The following is a 21,576-nucleotide window of genomic DNA, read 5'->3' as shown; positions in this document are numbered from 1 at the left end:
TCTAACCCCAACCCTAAACCCAACACACCCCTAACCATAAACCAAACCATAACTCTGACCCCAACCATAACCCACCCCTAACCCCAACCCTAATTCTAACCCCAACACATCCCTAATTCCAAAACACCCCTATCCATAAACCAAACCATAACCCAACCCTAATCCCAACTATAACACCACACTCCTAACCCCAATCCCAACCATAATCCTAACCCCAACACACCCCTAACCCCAACTCTATCCCTAAGTCCAACACACCCCTAACCCTAATCCCAACTAACCCCAACTATAACCACACCCCTAACCATAACCCTCCCCTAACCCCAATCCTAACCCTGACACACCCATAACCCCAACCCTAACCCCAACACACTCCTAACCATAAACCTAACCCCAACTCCAACACACCCCTAACCCTAATCCCAACCATAACCCCAACACACCACTAACCCCAAAACAACCCTAACCCTAATCCCAACCCCCCTTTAGCCAAACTGACCCTAATGGGAAAATAAAATATATTTTCTCTCTTAATTATTTTTCCCTAACTAAGGGGGTGATAAAGGGGGGGTTTATTTACTATTTTTTTATTTTGATCACTGTTATTGTCTATCACAGTGACCAAAATGAACCAATATGAGAAATCTCCCTATTGTTGCCGGCCTGCAGATCTAGATGGGCGCACTGCGCCCGCACTTTTCTCCCGCAAAAAGCCAGAAGTATAGGGACTTCAGGGGGCCATGGAGGGACAACGGAGGTACTTGTAATCGGGGACCCTATTTCTCACTCCTCTTGATGTGTAGTCGCCGTTATACGAGGCAGCACGGTGGCTCAGTGGATAGCACAGCAGCCATGCAGAGCTGGAGTCCTGGGTTCTAATCCCACCTTGGACAAGGAGTTTGCATGTTCTCCCCATGTTTGCGTGGGTCTCCTCCGGGTACTCCGGTTTCCTCCCACATTCCAAAGACATACTGATAGGGAATTTAGATTGTGAGCCCAAACAGGGGGACAGCGATGTTAATGTGTGTAAACTGTAAAGCGCTGCGGAATATGTTAGCGCTATATAAAAATAAAGATTAATAATAATAATAATAATAATATTATTCGGTTAATACTGGAGATCGCAACCCTGGGGTCTAAAAACCGACCCGAATCATGTTCTCTGGGGTCTCTGCTAACCCCAGCAGCCGAAACCCCGGAGAAAATCAGACTCTGGTGGGCGCTATACACTTTTTCCACAGCGCCGTTACTTAACGGTGATGTGGTTCAAGTACCCTTAACTACCACTGTTAAAAGGCGCATCGGCAGTCAAGGGGTTAATAAAAACAGCTGGGCATACAGTCTTATGAAGTTAGAATTAGAAAACAACTACATTTAGTAACTTGAGATATTAAAGGGAACCTGCCACCTCCAGAAACATTTACCTGCAAATATACATCTGGAGGAAAAAAGGGTGCAAGTCCTGTATAGACACTTACTGGAGTAGTGGATACAGGGAGAAAAAAAAAACAACCAAAAAATATCCTATATCCTCACTCCAGTCATCAAGGTAGTGCAGGGAGAAATCACGGTGGTCAATCACCAGTACAATTACATCCGGCCCAGCAGAGAGTGTGCGTGCGTGTCAATCAGCCGGGGAGATTACAGCACTCACTATAGTGAGCACTGTCTGTGGCCGCTCGCTGGCTAAAAGCAAGCAACTGCAGGGAGAATATACCAACATGGTTTCTCCCTGTAGCCGCAGTTCCAGTCTCCTGACAGACATGATTTAGAACACCAATTACCTGCAGATTACAACTAGATCTACATGTAAATCACTTTCTTTGGAGGCAACATGTTTCTTTCAATCTCTACCTTACCTGGGTATCTGAAAGTTCACTCTGTAGTTTCTCATTTGCTCTCTCTAGTGCCAAGGCACGAGGTGTTTTTGGAAAAAATAGCCGTTTTGAAGTAGAGTATTGATGAGGAAACTTCTACAAAAAAAAATAAAAAACACGACTAATTAACACCATTCCTGACATACTGGTAGCAAAGTGATGCATGTGGTCAGGTATATATGAATAATACTGCGGCCTAATATTCCACTAGATTCTTTATACGCCATGCACTATTACCAGGATTAGAATAAATTGATGCTCCTATGTAATAAAATGGATTAGCTTGTATAATCTGTAAACTTCAGACACCATATCAAAAATTCATCCTACTGCATTATTGATTTCCATCTTAACCCCTTAGTGACAGAGCCAATTTGGTACTTAATGACCATGCCAATTTTTGCAATTCTGACCACTGTCACTTTATGAGGCTACAACTCTGGAACGCTTCAACGGATCCCGCTGAGTCTGAGATTGTTTTTTCGTGACATATTGTCCTTCATGTTAGTGGTAACATTTCTTCGATATTACTTGCGATTATTTATGAAAAAAAACGGAAATATGGCGAAAATTTTTAAAATTTTGCAATTTTCAAACTTTGTATTTTTATGCCCTTAAATCAGAGATATGTCATGAAAAATAGTTAATAAATAACATTTCCCACATGTCTACTTTACATCAGCACAATTTTGGAAACAATTTTTTTTTGTTAGGGAGTTATAAGGGTTAAAAGTTGACCAGCAATTTCTCATTTTTACAAAACTTTTTTTTAGGGACCACATCACATTTGAAGTCATTTTGAGGGGTCTATATGATAGAAAATAACGAAGTGTGACACCATTCTAAAAACTACACCCCTCAAGGTTCTCAAAACCACATTCAAGAAGTTTATTAACTCTTTACACGTTTCACAGGAACTGAAACAATGTGGAAGGAAAAAATGAACATTTAACTTTTTCTGCAAACATTTTAATTCAGAACCATTTTTTTATTTTCACAAGTGTAAAAACAGAAATGTAACCATAAATTTTGTTATGCAATTTCTCCTAAATACGCCAATACCCCATATGTGGGGGTAAACCACTCTTTGGGCGCACCGCAGAACTTGGAAGTGAAGGAGCGCCATTTGACTTTTTCAATGCAGAATTGGCTGGAATTGAGATCGGACGCCATGTCACATTTGGAGAGCCCCTGATGTGCCTAAACAGTGGAAACCCCCCACAAGTGACCCCATTTTGGAAACTAGACCCCTTAAGGAACTTATCTAGATGTGTGGTGAGCACTTTGAATGCCCAAGTGCTTCACAGAAGTTTAGAATGCAGAGTCGTGAAAATAAAAAATATTTTTTTTTCCACAAAAAAGATATTGTAGCCCCCAAGTTTTTATTTTCACAAGGGTAACAGGAGAAATTGGACCACTAAAGTTGTTGTCCAATTTATCCCGAGTACGCTGATGCCCCATATGTGGGGGTAACCCACTGTTTGGGCGCACGGCAGAGCTCAGAAGGGAGGGAGCACCATTTGACTTTTTGAGCGCAAAATTGGCTGTCGTGTTTGGAGACCCCCTGATGTACCTAAACAGTGGAAACCCCAATTCTAGCTCCAACCCTAACCCCAACACACCCCTAACCCTAATCACTAACCCTAACGATAATCACAACCCTTACCCCAAAACAACCCTAAATGTCAACCCTAACCCTAATCAAAACCCTAAATCCAACACACCCCTAATCCTAATCTCAACCCTAGGACACAGATTGGGCAGTGGATGCGTTGAAAAACTACATCCGCTGCCCACGTTGTGCACAATTTTCACAACGTGCGTCGGTATGTCGGGCCGACGCATTGCGACGGCCCCGTACCGACGCAAGTGTGAAAGAACCCTAACCCTAAATTTAGCCCCAACCCTAACCCTAAATTTGGCCCCAACCCTAGCCCTAAATTTAGCCCCAACCCCAACCCTAAATTTAGCCCCAACCCTAACCCTAATTTTAGCCCCAACTGCACTTCTCCTGCCGGCCGGCAGATGGCGACAGATGGCGGGCGCTCTGCGCATGCGCCCGCCATTTTCTTTTGCCAAGAAGACCAGGAGGAGCACCCAGGGACACCGGTAAGTATAATAGGGTCCCCGAATCCCCCTATTTCTCTGATGTGATCGCACATCAGAGGACAGAATTACTTTGCTTTTTTTTTTTTTTGCGGTCGCCGGTAAACAGTTCATTACCGGCGATTGCAAAACAGTGGTCGGTAAAACCGACCCCGATCATGTTCTTTGGGGTCTCTGCTACCCCCGACAGCCGAGACCCCAAAGATTCTCCCGGTGCTGGCCGGCAGGCGCACTGCGCATGTGTCCGCCATTTTGAAGATGGCGGCGCCCACCGGGAGCCACGAGGAGCACCGGGGGAGACAGGTAAGTATTGGGGGGCTACCTGGGACCCCATTTCTCTGTCTTCTGATGTGCGATCACATCGGAGGACAGAGAAATTAAAAGAAAGTTTTTTTTTGTTTTTTTTTTGCGATCGCCGGTAAACGGTTAATTACCGGCGATCGCAAATGTGGGGTCAGTAAAAAAAACCCCGAATCATGTTCTCTGGGGTCTCGGCTACCCGCGGCAGCCGAGACCCCGGAGAAAATCCGACTCTGGGGGGCACTATTTACTTTTTCCACAGCGTCGTTAATTAACGGCGCTGTGGTTTAAGTACCCTTAGCGGCCGCTGTTAAAAGGCGTATCGGCGGTCGTTAAGGGGTTAAAGGAAACATGACAGCTGATACATGCTCATCCTTTAACCCATTACTTGCCAAATTAGCAATTTTCATTTTTTTTTTTTTTATGAGATTTTTAATGATTTGGGTCCTAATGAATCAGAAACATAATTTGCAAAAATTTTTCAAGTACGTATTTTTCAGAAATGGGCGTTCCAATAATTCCATTAAAAATGACAATGACATGATTTCCTATTTTGAAAACATTTATTTTACAAACACAACACAAAAAATTGGACCCAATTATAAAATCTTAGTTGCTAGAAGCTTAAGATTAGGCGTCCCCTAAAAAGGACATTAGTAGATAATGGGTTAATCGGGCCTCATATATGAGACGCGGCCATATACCATATATGTTCAAGCTCTTTCCCAACATTTGCAGTGTGTAAAATTAAATAAATAAAATATGATACATTTATTTTATTTGTATATTTTACCCACACACACACAAATTGTGCCATTCATGTAATCACAATTACTGATGGGCACAGAGTCATCATCCCCGGTGGTTGTGGCGCACTCCCCCTCCCGCTATGAAGATCGCTGTGGTTGGCTGTTTAATTTGTAAACAGCCAATCGCAGTGTTTCTCATTGCAGGCTGGACTTCAGTGTTTCAAACAAGCAGTGCTGTAAGAGCACAGATCGTAGGCTGGAGCCTAGCAACGCTGGCATCATCAGAGCACACAGACGTGATGTGACTCCACAATGACCACCCTTGTACATCCTCATTCTAGCTGCAGATTTCTACAGACCGGTCACTGTGTTGGTCTGGGCTCCGTGCAGGGCCTTATGGGGTCACAAAGTCTGTGCCATCACTATCCTTGCTGCTGAAAAAAAAAAAAAAAAAAAAAAAAAAAAAAGAAGAGTTCCTGATCTTTCCTAATCCACCCCAATCCTCAGCTACATCCCGTTTTTGCTCCTCTCCCCACCCCATCTTCTGTCATGAACTGCTGATCAGTACTTGATCACTCAGTTTTCTTTTTTGTGCGTCCTGCAGCTGCCAAGCGCTGATCAGAGATGCAAATCGATCAAGTCCATCTATGCCACAGTCTATGCCTTTTATTGTCCCTTTTTTCCCCCTCTTTGCACCACATCCGTGCAAGCTGCAGCCGCCGAGCATTGATCAGTGACTGTTTTCCCAAGACCTTTTCCCAGTCTGACGCCATCCCCCCCACACACACCCTTTTCACCACTCTGTAGCGTCCTACAACCGAGCAGACAAAAGTGGTAGCGGGTGCACCACTATAGGAATATTAAGAATATATTATAAGGCAGGGTGCTACACCAAGCATGGAAAAAGCAAATGAGACCAAGAAAAAGAAAGCCAATGCATATAAATGTGCACACCTGCTACATAATACCCAGAAAATAGTATAAATTTTTATTACAATAGCAAAGACAGATACAGAATATAAAATCAATTAAAAACATGTAACAAAGCACAACACCCCTACCAAACAGCCTGTATAAAGCAATATATAATATAATATGGTGCACACACTGCTAATGCTATGACCAACACACAAGGCACTGTACAAATATCATGTATAGTGCAATGATCACGTGTGAAACCAACATATAATATATGACAACCAAATGATGTTAAATCATGGCCTGAGAATGACAAGAAATGGGCGTCCCCAATTATGTCAAAGAAATGCCCGTGAGCATAAAGTGTGCTGATGTATAAAATGGAGCAATAACCCTATCAATATCAGAATAGGACTGCAAAAAGAATAAACCCAGCCGCATGCAAAATTGCAAATGTGAACTGAGAAATCTTCCAGATGAAGAAACAAGGTCTGGTGTGGCAAATAATGATGATGATAATGCATAAGAACCAGCCTAAAGCATGGATTTGTTCAGTGCATGAAGATAATTACCACTGGAGTGCAAGTCCAAGAAGTGGTAGGGCAAAGCATGGCTGAAGGCAGGGTGTGGGAAGAACCCACGCGTATCGCTGCCAGCAAGCAGCTTCGTCAGGGAGAGTGGCTTCCCAGAGGTAAATGTCCGCTATATATAGCAATAACAAACAAGAAAAGTAATTACCGGTGTGCAGAGTTCGCTGAAGGAAGTCAGAAGCCAGTGCAGGGGGGGACGGCGCAGGAATGGAAGAAAACTACAACCGAGCAGCTGATCAGAGGCACATCACCGATTAGCATCCGTGCTCCCTTTCAACAATAACTTTCCCGTTTTTTTTATCGCTCCTGGCTTTCTACAGCTGTCGAGTGCTGGTTGGTGACGAACATCAGTGATCTGCCTCCGGTTGTTGCTTTTTTTTTTTTTTTTGAGTGAAAAAGAAATTTAGTTTAGGGACAGAAAAAAACACTAGTAATCGGCGGCTACTACTGTATTTCTTTTTACTGAATTGAGTCAGGTTTAGTGTCATATGCATGCACTCAGTAAATAGGTTTTTAACAGAAGTCCGTTTAGTAACTTTGTTTTTATATATTTTTCTATTCTTTCTCTTCTAAATAAAGAAAACAAAAGTTAACACCAAGCACTCCCACACCTAAATAAAATTTGGTACATGCATACGAAAAAAAAAAAGTAATTCCGCTCATCCCAAACACCGTATTCACCAGAGGCATACACCTTCCTTGCCTCCGACTTAGTGAGGGAGAGGATTTCACCTTCCTTTATTTTTCCTCCTCCTCAAGTGATACCAAACCGCCACAAAGACGCCCCAGGACAGAAAGTGAACCAGCACCCACTGTTCCTAACCCTGTATGGAACTTTGACTCCCGAAAATTATGAGCCACAGATTCCTGACTGTGGCACAATCAGGAATCCAATTTGACACTCACTGGCCTCACAGAAATTGATTTTCAAAGTCTTTCTCCAAGAATTATGTAAATCTAATGGCGGTCGCAGTCAAATTTGTATGCCAAGCAATCTTTATCCCAACATCCGATTACATCATTTGCCAACTGGACCCATGTAGACGACACAGAAATTGTAAAGTTTGGGGGTTTGCTTCTTCCAATGGGAAGGATGATGAAGCCAAAACTTTGGCAATATTGACGTTTTATATTACACTCCACTGTTTCGCATGGCTATGGTCCGGACACGCTTTGAGATGATCCACAAATTTTATATAACAGTGATAATACACAATGTCCTCCCCAAGATGACCCCAACTTTGACAAACTTTTCATTGACCACTTCGGTAACACGTTTGCTAAGGTGTACAACCCCCAAAGTGACACCTGTGTGGATGAGTCCAAAATACATTTCAAGGGACGAAATGTATTCTGTCAATACCAGTCCAGTAAGAGGACGAGGTACAAAATTAAGCTCTACAAACTGAGATTACCTCGGAATACACCCACAAGCTTAAGGTTCATGAAGAGAAGGGCACCCGAAGTCAATCCCCTGAATGTTCCCCTACCCAGGGAGTGAGTGGGAAAATTATGTGGGAATTGGTGCACCCACTGCTGGATCAAGGATATCATTTCTATGTAGATACCAGTGTCCCACTGTTCAAGTCCCTCTCTGCGCAAGCTACTGAAATCAGAGAGGTCTCCCAAGAACACTAATTGGACAGCTGCTCAGAAAGGGTGAGAGCAGAGCTCAATGTAGCGACAATATGCTAGTGGTCAAGCACAAGAGGGATGTGCTTTTCTTGACCACCATACATTGTGTTAGCAACACCCCCCACCACTTTGTGAGGTACCTCAATTCAGGTCTATAAACTAAATTGCGTAATAAGGTACAACAAGAACATGGAGGGAGTTGATCTCTCTGATTAAGTACTCCAGCCGTAAAGTGCCATGGGAAAAGCCAAGGTGTGGTACAAGAAACTGTCTGTGCACATCGTACAAACGGCAACGTACTAACGCTTTTGTGCTATGACGATTTGCAGGCCAGACCAGACCGCACCTTCAGTTCAAGGAAGTGATTAAGGCCCTAATATTTGGCAGTCAGGAAGCAACAGGCCCCAGTACTTCCAGGACTAAAGGAGCCTATGTTGTACCAGGGCAATATTTCCCTGGTGAGATCCCTCAAACTGGAAAAGAGGAAAGTCAATAACAGTGTGACACCTGCCCTCACAGACTTGGTCTGTGTATGAAAGACTGTTTCAAAGTCTACCACTCATCCATGAACTAATAAGTTTATTTCTGACTTGCACAAGTGATGCACTCTACACAACAAATATGCCAACCTGATGCACGCTACACAATTCACATGTGCCAATTTAAAATACTTCACATACCAAGAAAATAGAATTAGTCTTACCGGTAATTCGGTTTCTAAGAACCTCCCACAACAGCAGCATCGGAGGATGCTCTAATGGGGGACAGGAACAAACACAAAGATGTTAAATACCCCTCCCCTTCCTGCAACCACCAGTGTTTTTCCAGTCACACTAGCATGAATAGTTACTGAAGTGCAGGAATCATCCAACAAGAACATCAGATAGGGAGGGAAATTAGTGCGGTCGGGGAAGGTTCCTAGAAACCGAATTACGTTTAAGACATTCTATTTTCTCCAGTCACCATCCACGACATCAGCATCGGAGTAATACCAACAATTACATTTCTTAGGGAGGGACGACAGACCGCAGAACTTGTCTGCCGATTGTTAAATTCCTATTAAAATTAGTCTAGTAAATGTATGGACAGAAGACCAGGTGGCAGCTCTGCAAATCTGCTCAGTGGATGCATTCCCCCTCTCTGCCCACTATGCTGATACTGAATGTGTACAATGGGCCTTCAGTGATGCAGAAGAAATTCTGTGATGAGTATGCAAGACAGAGCTTGCTTGATCCAATTGGCAATCGTGTTCTTAGCCGCCTTTTTGCCCTTATTCCATCCTGAGAGCTGAACGGATAAGTTTTGGTCAATTCTCCAACCTTCGGTTTGCTGGAGGTAGTAGAGAACCACCCTACGAACATCGAGGGCATGAAAGGCCTCTTTTGTATTGGAAGGTTTTCGGCAGAATGAGGGTAGCACAATATCCTAACCTCTATAAAAATCAGAGACTACCTTAGGCATAAAGGAGGGATCTAAACGGAGGACAATGCTATCTGCCATAACTGTTAAGTAGGGTTCTTGCACTGATCGGGCCTGCAGCTCTCCTAAACATCTAGCAGAAGTAATTTCCACCAGAAAGACAGTCTTAAGGGTAAGGTTTCTTAAACTGATAAAGGTTCAAATGGGACTCTGGTCAAGCTATTAAGCACAAGACTTCAATCCCCAGGGGGAATACAGATATGAAACCTGCATCGGATTCTAGCTGCTGAGGTCATGAAGAGCTTTATCCAGCGATGACTAGGAAAGTTCTGGTCAAAGAACGAACTAAGCTCACACATCAGCACCTTCAAGGTACTAGGTGTAAGACCTAGATGAAGCCCCTTTTGAAGGAAATCCAGAATCTGAGCAATGTTAGGATGGAAGGAATCATGAATGTTCGGAGAACACCAGGACAAGAATTTCTTCCAAACCTTGCCATAAATGGCATTGTCACTGGCTTCCTACTCTTTTGGAGAGTGAATAAAGTCATCAAAAAGCCCCTTTGCTCTTAGGATTCTGGCTTCAATAGCCAGGCCGCAAGGTTCAATCTGAAGATCCGGATGCAACAGAGGACCTTGGTGAAGGAGGTAGTCTTTTTGGGATAGCGATAGAAGACACTCCTGGGCCATGTCCATCAGAGCGCTGTACTAACTTCATCCCAGCCACATGAGAGAGATTAGAATCCTGGTGACCTGATCGGACCATATCTTCTGTAATGTCTTTGCCAGGATCAGGATTGGTGGGAAGGAATAGGCCAGGTTGAACCTCCAAGGGTGAAAAAAGCCGTCTATGCATAATGCCCCATCTGCAGAATTCAGGGAGAAGAAAGTCTTCACCTTTGCATTCTGGCCGTTGGCAAATAGATCCACATCCGGAATTCCCCATCTTGTCACTAGGAATAGAAAGATTGCTTGGTCGAGGCACCACTCGCCCAGATGGATGTCCCTTCTGCTGAGGAAGTCTGCCTGAACATTTGCGGACCCCTTCAGTTGTACTGCTGTAATGGACAGATGTTTTTCTGCCCAGGAAAAAAATTCTTGCAGCCACATATATCAATCTGACTTACTTCGTGCCCCCCTGGTGACTGAGGTACGCCACTGTGGTCATATTGTCGGAGTAGATACAAACATGATGATCATGGACCTGGACAGATGCGGCTTTCAACACTTCCTCCACCACCTTTAGTTCTCCGGGATTTGATTAACTGGTTCTGATGTCCGGGGACCATAAACCCTGGAAGTGGATTTTCTCCACCACAGTGCCCCAGCCACTCTGACTGGCGTCTGAAGAAAGTATCTTTAGGGAAAGCTGATCCCAGCTGACCGCCCCCCCCCCCCCCTTGCTGGTTTAGCCACCATGCAAGGAAGACCTCACATGACCGGGAAGGGGAACTCTCCTGGTCAGACAATCTTGATGCCTGTCCCAAGATGAGAGAACATGATTCTGGAGGACTCATGTATAGGCTTGGGCCCAGGGCACTGCCTGGATGCATGATGTTAATGATCCCAGGATGGACATAGAGTCCCTTAGGGTGGGGGACCTCTGGTCTATAAACTTGGAGATCCTCTGAAAGATAGAGTTGTCGATCTCTGGGCAAGAAGGATGCTCTTTTTCAGAATCTAGGAGGATTCCCAGGAATTTCTTCCTTGGAGAAGGGTGAAGATCCGACTTCAGATTTGGGATCCAGCCCAGGGATTCCAGGAATTTCCAAGTCTTTGCCACGTCGAGATTTATACGGGGGATAGATGGTGTGACAATGAGGAAGTCACCTAAATATGGAACGATGCAAATCCCCTGATAGCAAATGAAGATTACTGTCTCTGCCATAATCTTGGCAAATACCTGTGCTGCTAATGAAATGCCAAATGGGAGGAAACTGAATTGGTAATGGCTGACCCTGTGACCATGGGAAACTGCAAATCTGAGGAACTTCTGATGACCTGGATGGATAGGGACATGGTAATAGGCGTCCCTCAGATCTATCGTAGCCATTACCCAATTGTGTCCAATAAGGGGGATTGCCGACTTGATCGATTCCATCTTGAACCGTCTGTATGTAATCACTTGATTCAGGGGTTTCAGATTGATAATCCTGTGTTTCCCAAATGGTATGGAGAACCCACTGGTCTGTGGAGATTGACTGACACCAAGTAAGGAAGTTCGAAAGTCGACCCCCCCGACAGGAGAGCAATCCTTGTTTGTGTGGAGCTTGCTGGTGGTGGGGGACAAGGATTTTTGCCTTTCCCTTTATATTCCTGCCGAGAAGACGGATCTAGGGAGGGATGAAAAAACAGTTTACTAGGGTTCCTCTGTTCAGGGAGCACTTTCTCCCGAGGCGCAGGAGGGGCGGCAAAGGGGTCCTGAGTCACATGGAGAAACTTAGACACAGGAGCAGCATATGGAGGAGAGCTCCACTTCGCGGGCCACTGCAGCACCATCGGGAAACCTCTTCATGCCCCAGAGTGGACAGGAAAAACACTGGTGGTTGCAGGAAAGGGTGGGGTATTTAACCTCTTTGTATTTTCTGTCCCCCATACTGCTGTCGTGGAAGGTGACTGGAGAAAAAATTAGATCAATTCCAATATAGGGTCACTTGCTGGGGACTTACCACTGCTTCGGCACATTAGGGTCTCTCCAAATGAGACAAGTGTGCATTCCAAAACGTCACTACTTCCCTTGCGAGCCCTGTGTGTGCCCAAACAGTAGTTTTCCTTTACTTATGGGGTATCAGCGTACTCAGGTGAGATTGCACAACAGATTTTGGGGTCCATTGTCTCCAGATACCCTTGTAAAAATAAAATTTGGTGCTAAAAAGAAAAAAACTGTCGGAAAAAAAAAAATGTGATTTTAATTTTCACAACTCAACGTTATAATTTCCTGTGAAGCACCTGGGTGCTTCAAGCAGCTCACTACACACGTAGTGCAGCTTATCCTGGATGGCACATCAATGCGAGCTGTGGCAAGAAGGTTTGCTGTGTCTGTCAGCGTAGTGTCCTGAGGCTGGAGGCGCTACCAGGAGACAGGCCAGTAAACCAGGAGATGTGGAATGGCCGTAGGAGGGCAACAACCCAGCAGCAGGACCGCTACCTCAGCCTTTGTGCAAGGAGAAACAGGAGGAGCACTGCCAGAGCCCTGCAAAATGACCTGCACAATCGGTTAGAAAAAAAGACTGAAGATTTTCCACTTTGATTTTGAGCATCATTCCAACTCCAGACCTCCATGGGATATTAGTTGTGATTTACATTGATCATTTTTAGGTTTTATTGTTCTCAACCCATTCCACTATGTAATTAATATTTACAACTGGAATATTTCAGTGATATCTAGGATGTGGGATACATACCGCATATACTCGAGTATAAGCCGAGATTTTCAGCCCAAAATTTTGGGATGAAAGTGCCCCTCTTGGCTTATACTCGAGTCACGGTAGCGGTGGGGTCGACGGGTGAGGGGGGAGAGGGCGCTGAGGCATACTCACCTAGTCTCGGCGGTCCTGGCGCTCCCCCTGCCGCCCCACGGTCTTCGGTGCTGCAGCTCTTCCCCTGTTCAGCGGTCACGTGGGACCGCTCATTAGAGAAATGAATATGGGAGGTGGAGCCGCCTATTCATTTCTCTAATGAGCGGTGCCGGTGACCACTGATAGAGGAAGAGGCTGCGGCACCGAAGACCGTGTGACAGGCAGAGGGAGCTGGACGCCGGGAGCAGGTAAGTATTTTATATTCACATGTCCCCGTTCCATCTTCCCGGCGTCTATCCGCTCTGACTGTGCAGGTCAGAGGGCGCGATGACGCATATAGTGTGCGCGGCGCCCTCTGCCTGATCAGTCAGTGCGGAGAGACGCCGGGACCGGATGCTGGGAGCTGCAAGCAAGAGAGGCGAGTATGGCATTTTTTTTTTATTGCAGCAGCAGCAATGGCACAGCTTTCTATGGCACAGCTATGGGGCAATACTGACTGGCGCAGAGCACTATATGGCACAGCTATGGGGCAATAATGAACGGTGCAGAGCACTATATGGCACATCTATGGGGCAATAATGAACGGCGCCGAGCACTATATGTCACAGCTATGGGGCAATAATGAACAGTGCAGAGCACTATATGGCACAGCTTTATATGGCACATCTATGGGGCAATAATGAACGGTGCAGAGCACTATATGGCACAGCTATGGGGCAATAATGAACGGTGCAGAGCACTATATGGCACAGCTTTATATGGCACATCTATGGGGCAATAATGAACAGTATGGAGCATTATATATGGCACAGCTTTATATGGAGCATCTTATGGGGCAATAATGAACGGTATGGAGTAATGAACGGTGCAGAGCACTATATGGCACAGCTATGGGGCAATAATGAACGGTGCAGAGCACTATATGGCACAGCTTTATATGCCACATCTATGGGGCAATGATGAACGGTGCAGAGCACTATATGGCACAGCTATGGGGCAATAATGAACGGTGCAGAGCACTATATGGCAGAGCTTTATATGGCACATCTATGGGGCAATAATGAACGGTGCAGAGCACTATATGGCAGAGCGTTTTATGGCACATCTATGGGGCAATAATGAACAGTATGGAGCATTATATATGGCACAGCTTTATATGGAGCATCTTAAGGGGCAATAATGAACGGTATGGAGCATCCATTTTTATTTTTGAAATTCACCGGTAGCTGCTGCATTTTCCACCCTAGGCTTATACTCGAGTCAATAAGTTTTCCCAGTTTTTTGTGGCAAAATTAGGGGGGTTGGCTTATACTCGAGTATATACGGTACATACTCCCTGACAGAAGTTGTGTCGCTTATTCAGGTTATGTAAATGAAAGCTTATAACCCGACGTTAAATTCATCCATTGGTTGTATAAATTATTCTTTTGAAAGCTGAAACCCTCCGAAATGTGGTTTAGGTTAAGAAAATAAATTGGCATCAATGTAGAATTATTGATCAGTTAATGGACACAGAATGGTCAGATTATGGCAAGACAAAAGTTGTGTCGCCCACAGAAAGTAATGTGATATTCAAACAAATATTTAACTTAAAATACAAATATATGTTGCATAACATTGGTGAATGAAGTTGTGGTGCTTTTAGAGTCATATTTAATATGGTGTGTGACTTCCATGAGCTTGAAGGACTGCATCCATGCGGTTCAACAACGATTCATACAATTTATTAATGACGTCATCAGGAATATCAAAGAATGCAGTCTTACATGCCTCCCAGAGTTCATCTAGATTCTTTGGTTTTGTCTTCCAAGATACTCTCATCCTACCCCAAACATGCTCAATGATGTTCATGTCTGGTGACTGGGCTGTCCTGTCCTTAAGCACCCTGATCTTTTTTGCCTGGAGGAACTTTGTTGTAGAGATGGATGTAGGAGATGGAGCACCATCCTGCTGCAGAATTTGACCCGTTTATGATTTGGAATATGAGAGGTAGCTAATACTTCTTTATATTTTAGGCTATTGACTTCCACCTTGCAAATGTTTTGCACACCCCATACTGAATGTAACCCCAGACCATGATCTTTCCACCACCTAATTTAACTGTTTTCTTGGTGTATTTTGGATCCATATGGGCTCCAGTAGGTCTCCTGCAGTATTTGCAGCGGCTGTGATGTAATTCTACTGATGATTCATCAGAGAAATCCACCTTCTGACACTTTTCCAGCATCCATCTGTTTAGCAGGCTGTGGGACTTTGCAAATGCCACATAATTTTTTTATTTGCCTTTTGTTTAGTGCTGGCTTCTGGGCACTGATTCGACCATTTCGAGACAGAATCCTACAAACTGTTCTAGTTGACAAAGGGACTTGAGGTGACCAGGCCTGTTGGAGCTCTGCTGCACTGGAAGAGGGCTTTGTGCTGGATTTTCCAACAAAATGTTCCTCCTGAGCAGTTGTCTTGCGGGGTCTGCCGGACCTGGGCTTGTCAAACATCTCCAGTCTCTTCAAATCTTTTGTTAATTCTTTGTACTTGACGTTGAGACACATTAAAGGTGCCAGCTACCTCTGCAGTGGATCTGGTCTTCAGCCTCTTGATAATCCAGGCTTTGGTCGCAGGGTGGATTTTTGCCATGTTGTCAGAGCTCAAGTGAAGATCTGGGGTGCTGGGTTTCTTTTTATGCACACACGCTAATTAACCGATCATTTACTGAGCACAGTTGAGGATGTAAACTAGGATTGGGTGCATTATATGACCAGGCGACAAAACTTGCCAAAATCTGACCATTCTGTGTCCATTAACTGATCAATATTTCTGCATTGATACCAATTTATTTTCTTAACCCAAACCACATTGAGGGTTTCAGCTTTCAAAAGAATAATTTATATAACCAATGGATGAATTTAACATCAGGTTATAAGCTTTTATTTGCATAACATGGATAAGCGACATATACTCCCTGACAGAAGTTATACACACACACACGTTTTTTAATTCTTTATCAAATTCAAAAACCAAGCAGTCTCCAAAACAAAACCACTTTAAAGCATGACATACCAAAACATATAAAAAAACACATTTAAGAAAAAAAAAAAAAAAAACGCAAGTACCGTATATACTTGAGTATAAGCGGTCGGCCGAGTATAAGCCGAGATCCCTAATTTTGCCACAAAAAACTGGGAAAACAATGACTCGAGTATAAGCCTAGGGCGGGAAATGCAGCAGCTACTGGTACATTTCAAATATAAAAATAGATACCAATAAAAGTAAAATTGAGACATCAGTAGTTTAAGTGTTTTTGAATATCCATATTGAATCAGGAGCCCCATAAAATGCTCCATACAAAATACACCTCATATAATGTGCCAATATTTTCCACATACAATACTGCACAAAGGTTGATTATGGCCCCATAAGATGCTCCATAGAAACATTTGCCCCATATGCTGCGATTTAAAAAACAAAAACACTCACCTCTTGTCCTGAGCAGGTGGGGACACTGGCACTTGCGATATTCACCTGTCCCCGTTCCTCCACCACCACGCGTCACTGTCTTCCTTCTCTCTGCAGTGACTGTTCAGGCAGAGGGCACACACTAACCACATCATCGCGCCCTCTGTCCTGAACATCAGAGCCAGAGGATGCGGAAGACTGAGCCTGAAGGTGGAACGGTGACAGGTGAATATCGCAATGCTCACCCTCCGGGCGCAGTCTGAACGTCCCTGCATTCCTGTTGCGATGGTCTCTCTGGCGCCAGAATCTTGTTCCTGTGTTCAGCGATCACTGGTACCGCTCACTGAAGTAATGAATATGCGCTCCAACCCTATGGGAGTGGAGTTGCGTCCATATTCATTACTTTAATGATCGGTAACATGTGACCGCTGAACACAGGAAGAGCTGCCGATGCCCGGAGAGACTATTACATCGGAGAAGCAGGGACATGCAGACTGCGCCAGGAGGGCGAGTGTGATGTGACAGATGGACCGGGGAAGAGGGAGACAAACCGTGACGAGTATAAACCGAGCGGGGCACTTTCAGCCTAAAAAAAAAAAAATTGGGCTGAAAATCTCAGCTTACATTCGAGTATATACGGTAACCCAATTTGCCCTGAAATTCAAGAGGACAATCTGAAATATCAAAAACATCAATCTCATGATCGGAAACTAGCCTTATAAGTTTTGTGTAAGGCTAAGTTCACACTGCATTAGCAGCAGCCCCGTTCAGCACATACGCTAACGGGCTGCTGCTAGCGCAAGTGCCGACATTAGGCTAAGTTCACACTGCGTTAGCAGCAGCCCGTTCAGCATACACACTAACGGGCTGCTGCTAGCGCAAGTGCCGACGTTACATGGCGCTAGCGCAGATAGAGCAGCTGCTAGCTCTATCTGCGCTAGCAGTGACGGACCCGGAAACTCTGCAGCCCGCGTCTCCAGGTCCGTCACTCAATGACGGCACATCCCTAGCGCACGCCCATTGTGGGCGTGCGCTAGCGATGCCTCCGACATTGCAGTCAATGGCGGCCGTAACGGACTACGTTACACTGCGTTTATGCCGTGGTGTAACGTAGTCCGTCTAACACACCATTGACGCAGTGTGAACCCAGCCTAATACTTTGGTCAGTTTAAACATCTGAGGAAGTTTGTCTTTGAAGAGGACAATCCACAGCACAGGGCAGTGTCGTCATAGGAGAAGATACAGAAAGTGACCTTGTGGCCCGTTGTCAGAGGCTTAACTTCATATCAAAGGTGAGGAATAGTTACTTACTGAGGAGGTTTTAATCTGTCTTTAGACAAACTCTGAAAAACTTTCATTATAACGAGAGGGCAAAGAAACAGAAGACTTGTACATGTGGCGCGTCCATATTTCCAAAAGATGTACAAGTAGAAATCTAAATACATACTCACAACTTTAAGGTTTCTTAGGCTGCATTCAAACCAACCAAAAGGAGGACATTTCAGGTACAGCAGGGAACTCAAGGTGTTGTCGAACAAAAGGTAATATTAATCAATAGATCTTGGAATAATAATAATTTCTACAATTGGATGTGTTTAAATAAAATATGTTCTTGTGCTGAGAATCTTATAAATGGGCCCCTGCTGTGTACTGTGTAATGGCTGTGTCTGACTATACAGGAACATGGTCTAGTTATAGTACAACTAAGGGCAGGGTTGAGGAAGTGGTTGGGTGGGAAGGAGGGAGAGGGGGGAGGTGGGATGTATACATCCACCCACTGCAAGCACATGCGGTAAGTGTATGATCAGTGGTAGTCATCCGGTTAAAAAGGTGATACATTTACTTGAAAACGTTAATATATACTTACCTTGTAATGTCTTCACATCCTGTTCTGTCCAGATCCCAGAATTTCAAGCGGCGGAAGTTCACTGACCTCCATACTGGGACACTCAAGTAAATGGGTTTCTCAATATGGAAACTGCTGGTGGTACCAGCCTCTTGCGCGGTACCATCAGCGGAGCACCGTCGCAACACACTGTATATGCCGTACGCACCACACACACTATACGCCGCACGCAGCCTCTTGCGCGGTACCACCAGCGGAACACCGTCACAAACACGCCACAATCAGCCGAATGATTCACTGACCGCCGCCATCTTTGTAGAGGAGGAATGCATGTGCAGTTTTAGGCTATGTGCACACGCTGCGGATTTTGCTGTGGATCCATTGTGGAATGAGTTTAAGGAACTTTTTTTTTTTTTATAAAGACTACTGTCAGACACCACAATAACACAGAAGATTGCATCAATTGTGAAGGCTACGCTTTGACAGATGTGCAAGATGTGCTGCTAATCCATGGGAAGTCTTGATGATTTCAATTTACCAAGACCAGCAAACAAATAAAAAAGTCAGCCTCAAGAGGACTACGATGAGGAATACGAGTTGACAAGGGCTGCAGAGATGAAAAACTCTGAATCAGGAGAAACGTTTTGCCTACGAGGCCATAGTTCAAGCTTTACAAGACACCAAATTAACACCCAAGTGCTTCTTTATTGATGGCCCTGGTGGCAGTGGAAAAACCTACCTATACCATATACTCATACATTATGTACGAGGACAAGGAGACGTTGTCTCACCTACAGCCACAACAGGAACAGCAGCCAACTTGCTACGAGGACAAACAATGCACTCTACAGCATACCAATTCCTATTACTGAAACATCTGATCCAGGATTAAAAGTGATACCAGAAGTTACAACATACTAAACTTTATCATTGATGAGTGCACAATGGCACAAAACCATGCTTTGAATGTCATTGATAGACTTCTACGTGATGTCATGATAACAGATTGCTGACAAAAATCAAGTACCCTTTGGTGGTAAAGTTTTCGTTTTTGGAGGAGACTTCAATCAATGCCTTCCAGTACTTGCTAATGGCACAAGAGCAGAAGTTGTTGACTCCTGTGTTAAATATACAAAACGCTGGAAAAACTTTATGACTGACCGCCACTATTCAATAGCATGCGCTCCAGTGAGCCAGAATACAGTAGTTTGTTGCTTAAACTAGGAAACAGCTGTGAAATGAACGCAACCTTGGAGATGTCAGAAATTCCTCCTGACATGCTGTGCACTGGCTCTTTAGGGACTGACATCTTTAGACAAAACATTACCATAAATGCCAATGACTGTTAACACTGCAGCACCACATGCAATACTGTCCAAAAAAATGAGGATGTACACCTTCTCAACTCAAATAATGGATAGAATGAGTGGTGAGTACATTGTACTCGTATATACAAGTGACGATTCTATGGATGCTGATGACGAACGTCAACAGTACCCAGTGGAATTTTTAAATTCTGACGCCATCGGCAATACCATCACATCGGCTCCAACTTAAAATTTGCACCATTGTCATGCTAATGCGAAACCTCAATACCAACAAAGGTCTCTGCAATGGAACTCGGCTTATTGTCACCGACTTACACCCCAACATCATACAGGCTAAAGTGAGTACTGGATCAGCCGAAAGGGACATTGTGTTGATTCCACGCATAGATTTGTGTCCTTCTAACACTGGGTTACCCTTCAAAATAAAGAAGACGACAGTTTCCAGTAAAACCTGCATTCGCAATGTAACAGATCCCAAAGACAGACCCTCAATCGAGTGGGTATTTCTTTACCTGAACCAGCCTTTGGACATGGACAGCTATACATTGCTTTCTCCAGAGAAGCAACGCTCCCATGTAAAAGTTATTAATACACACTTCAATGAAAGTTATGTAATAGTGATAACATTCTTACAAGGATATTTATAAATATTTATAAAAATATTTTAAATTAATCTATTTAATTTGTAATATGATTATAATAGACTAGATGGTAGCCCAATTCTAACGCATCGGGTATTCTAGAGTATGTATGTATGCATGCATGCATGCATGTCGTGCTGTGAGTGGGGGTTAAATTCCACTCCAATATTGCTGATTGGTCGCACCCGGCTGGCCGATCAGCGAAGCATGGTTCAAGTCTGGCGCCAATTCGCGGCCAAACTGCGGCTGTCACTGATTGGTCGAGGCCGGCTGGGCACGACCAATGACCAAAGCGGTGTTTAAATACCGCACCAATATCGCTGATTGGTCGCGGACGGCCGGGAACGACCAATCAGCAAAGCATGGTTTAAATCCCACGTTAATTTGCGGCTGAACTGCGGCTGTCGCTGATTGGTCGCAGGATGTCGGGGTGCAGGATATAGGACAGCCACGTAGTATATAACACAGCCACGCAGTATGTAGTATATAGCACACACAGCCACGCAGTATATAGCACGCACAGCCACGCAGTATATAGCACGCACAGCCACGCAGTATAACACTGCCCACGTAGTATATATCAGTCACGCAGTATATAACAGCCCATGTAGTATATAGGAATGTGGGCACCATATCTGTTAAAAAAAAAAAAAGAATTAAAATAAAAAATAGTTACATACTCACCCTCCGGCATCCACCGAATCAGCAACTTGGGATTTCCGTGACAGACAGACTGAACGCATCGGGTATTCTAGAATATGTATGTAGTTTATTTATGAAGTTTTAAGACTAATGCAATTTATACACAGGATTCGGCCGGCCAGGCGCGACCAATTAGCGAAGCGTGGTTCAAATTCCGCGCCAATTCACGGCCGGACTGTGCCTCTCGCTGATTGGTCACGCCCGGCCGCCCCGGGTGAAAGTCTCAGTGGGCCCCCCTCTTTAACACATACCACGATTCATGATGCATGATGCACAGATACGGCAGAGAAACATAGCACAGACAAGTGGCATACAGCCCACGTAGTTAACAGGCCACGTAATATATTGCCCAGCCACGTAACATATTGCCCAGCCACGTAATATATAACAGCCCATGCAGTATAGAGCACAACGATGTAGTTTATTGCCCAGCCATGTAATATATACCACAGCCACGCAGTATATAGCACAGAGATGTAGTATATAACACAGCCCACG

The 21,576-nt window shown here is 44.4% G+C and overlaps 1 protein-coding gene across 2 annotated transcripts in view; it reads right to left on the bottom strand.

Moving 5' to 3' along the window:
- The window catches only part of TROAP (trophinin associated protein), a 69,640-nt gene that overhangs the window by 8,058 nt on the left and 40,006 nt on the right, over positions 1-21,576 (bottom strand). For both annotated transcript variants that reach the window (XM_069758360.1, XM_069758359.1), the window contains exon 12: positions 1,860-1,973. In XM_069758360.1, the coding sequence (XP_069614461.1) occupies positions 1,860-1,973 (114 nt within the window). The remainder of the gene's footprint in view (positions 1-1,859; positions 1,974-21,576) is intronic.

The sequence above is a fragment of the Ranitomeya imitator genome, chromosome 3 (genome assembly GCF_032444005.1).
Source record: "Ranitomeya imitator isolate aRanImi1 chromosome 3, aRanImi1.pri, whole genome shotgun sequence".
NCBI lineage: Eukaryota > Metazoa > Chordata > Amphibia > Anura > Dendrobatidae > Ranitomeya > Ranitomeya imitator.
The sequence above is the reverse complement of the archived record's forward strand: the minus strand, read 5'-3'. Positions and strand labels throughout refer to the sequence as shown.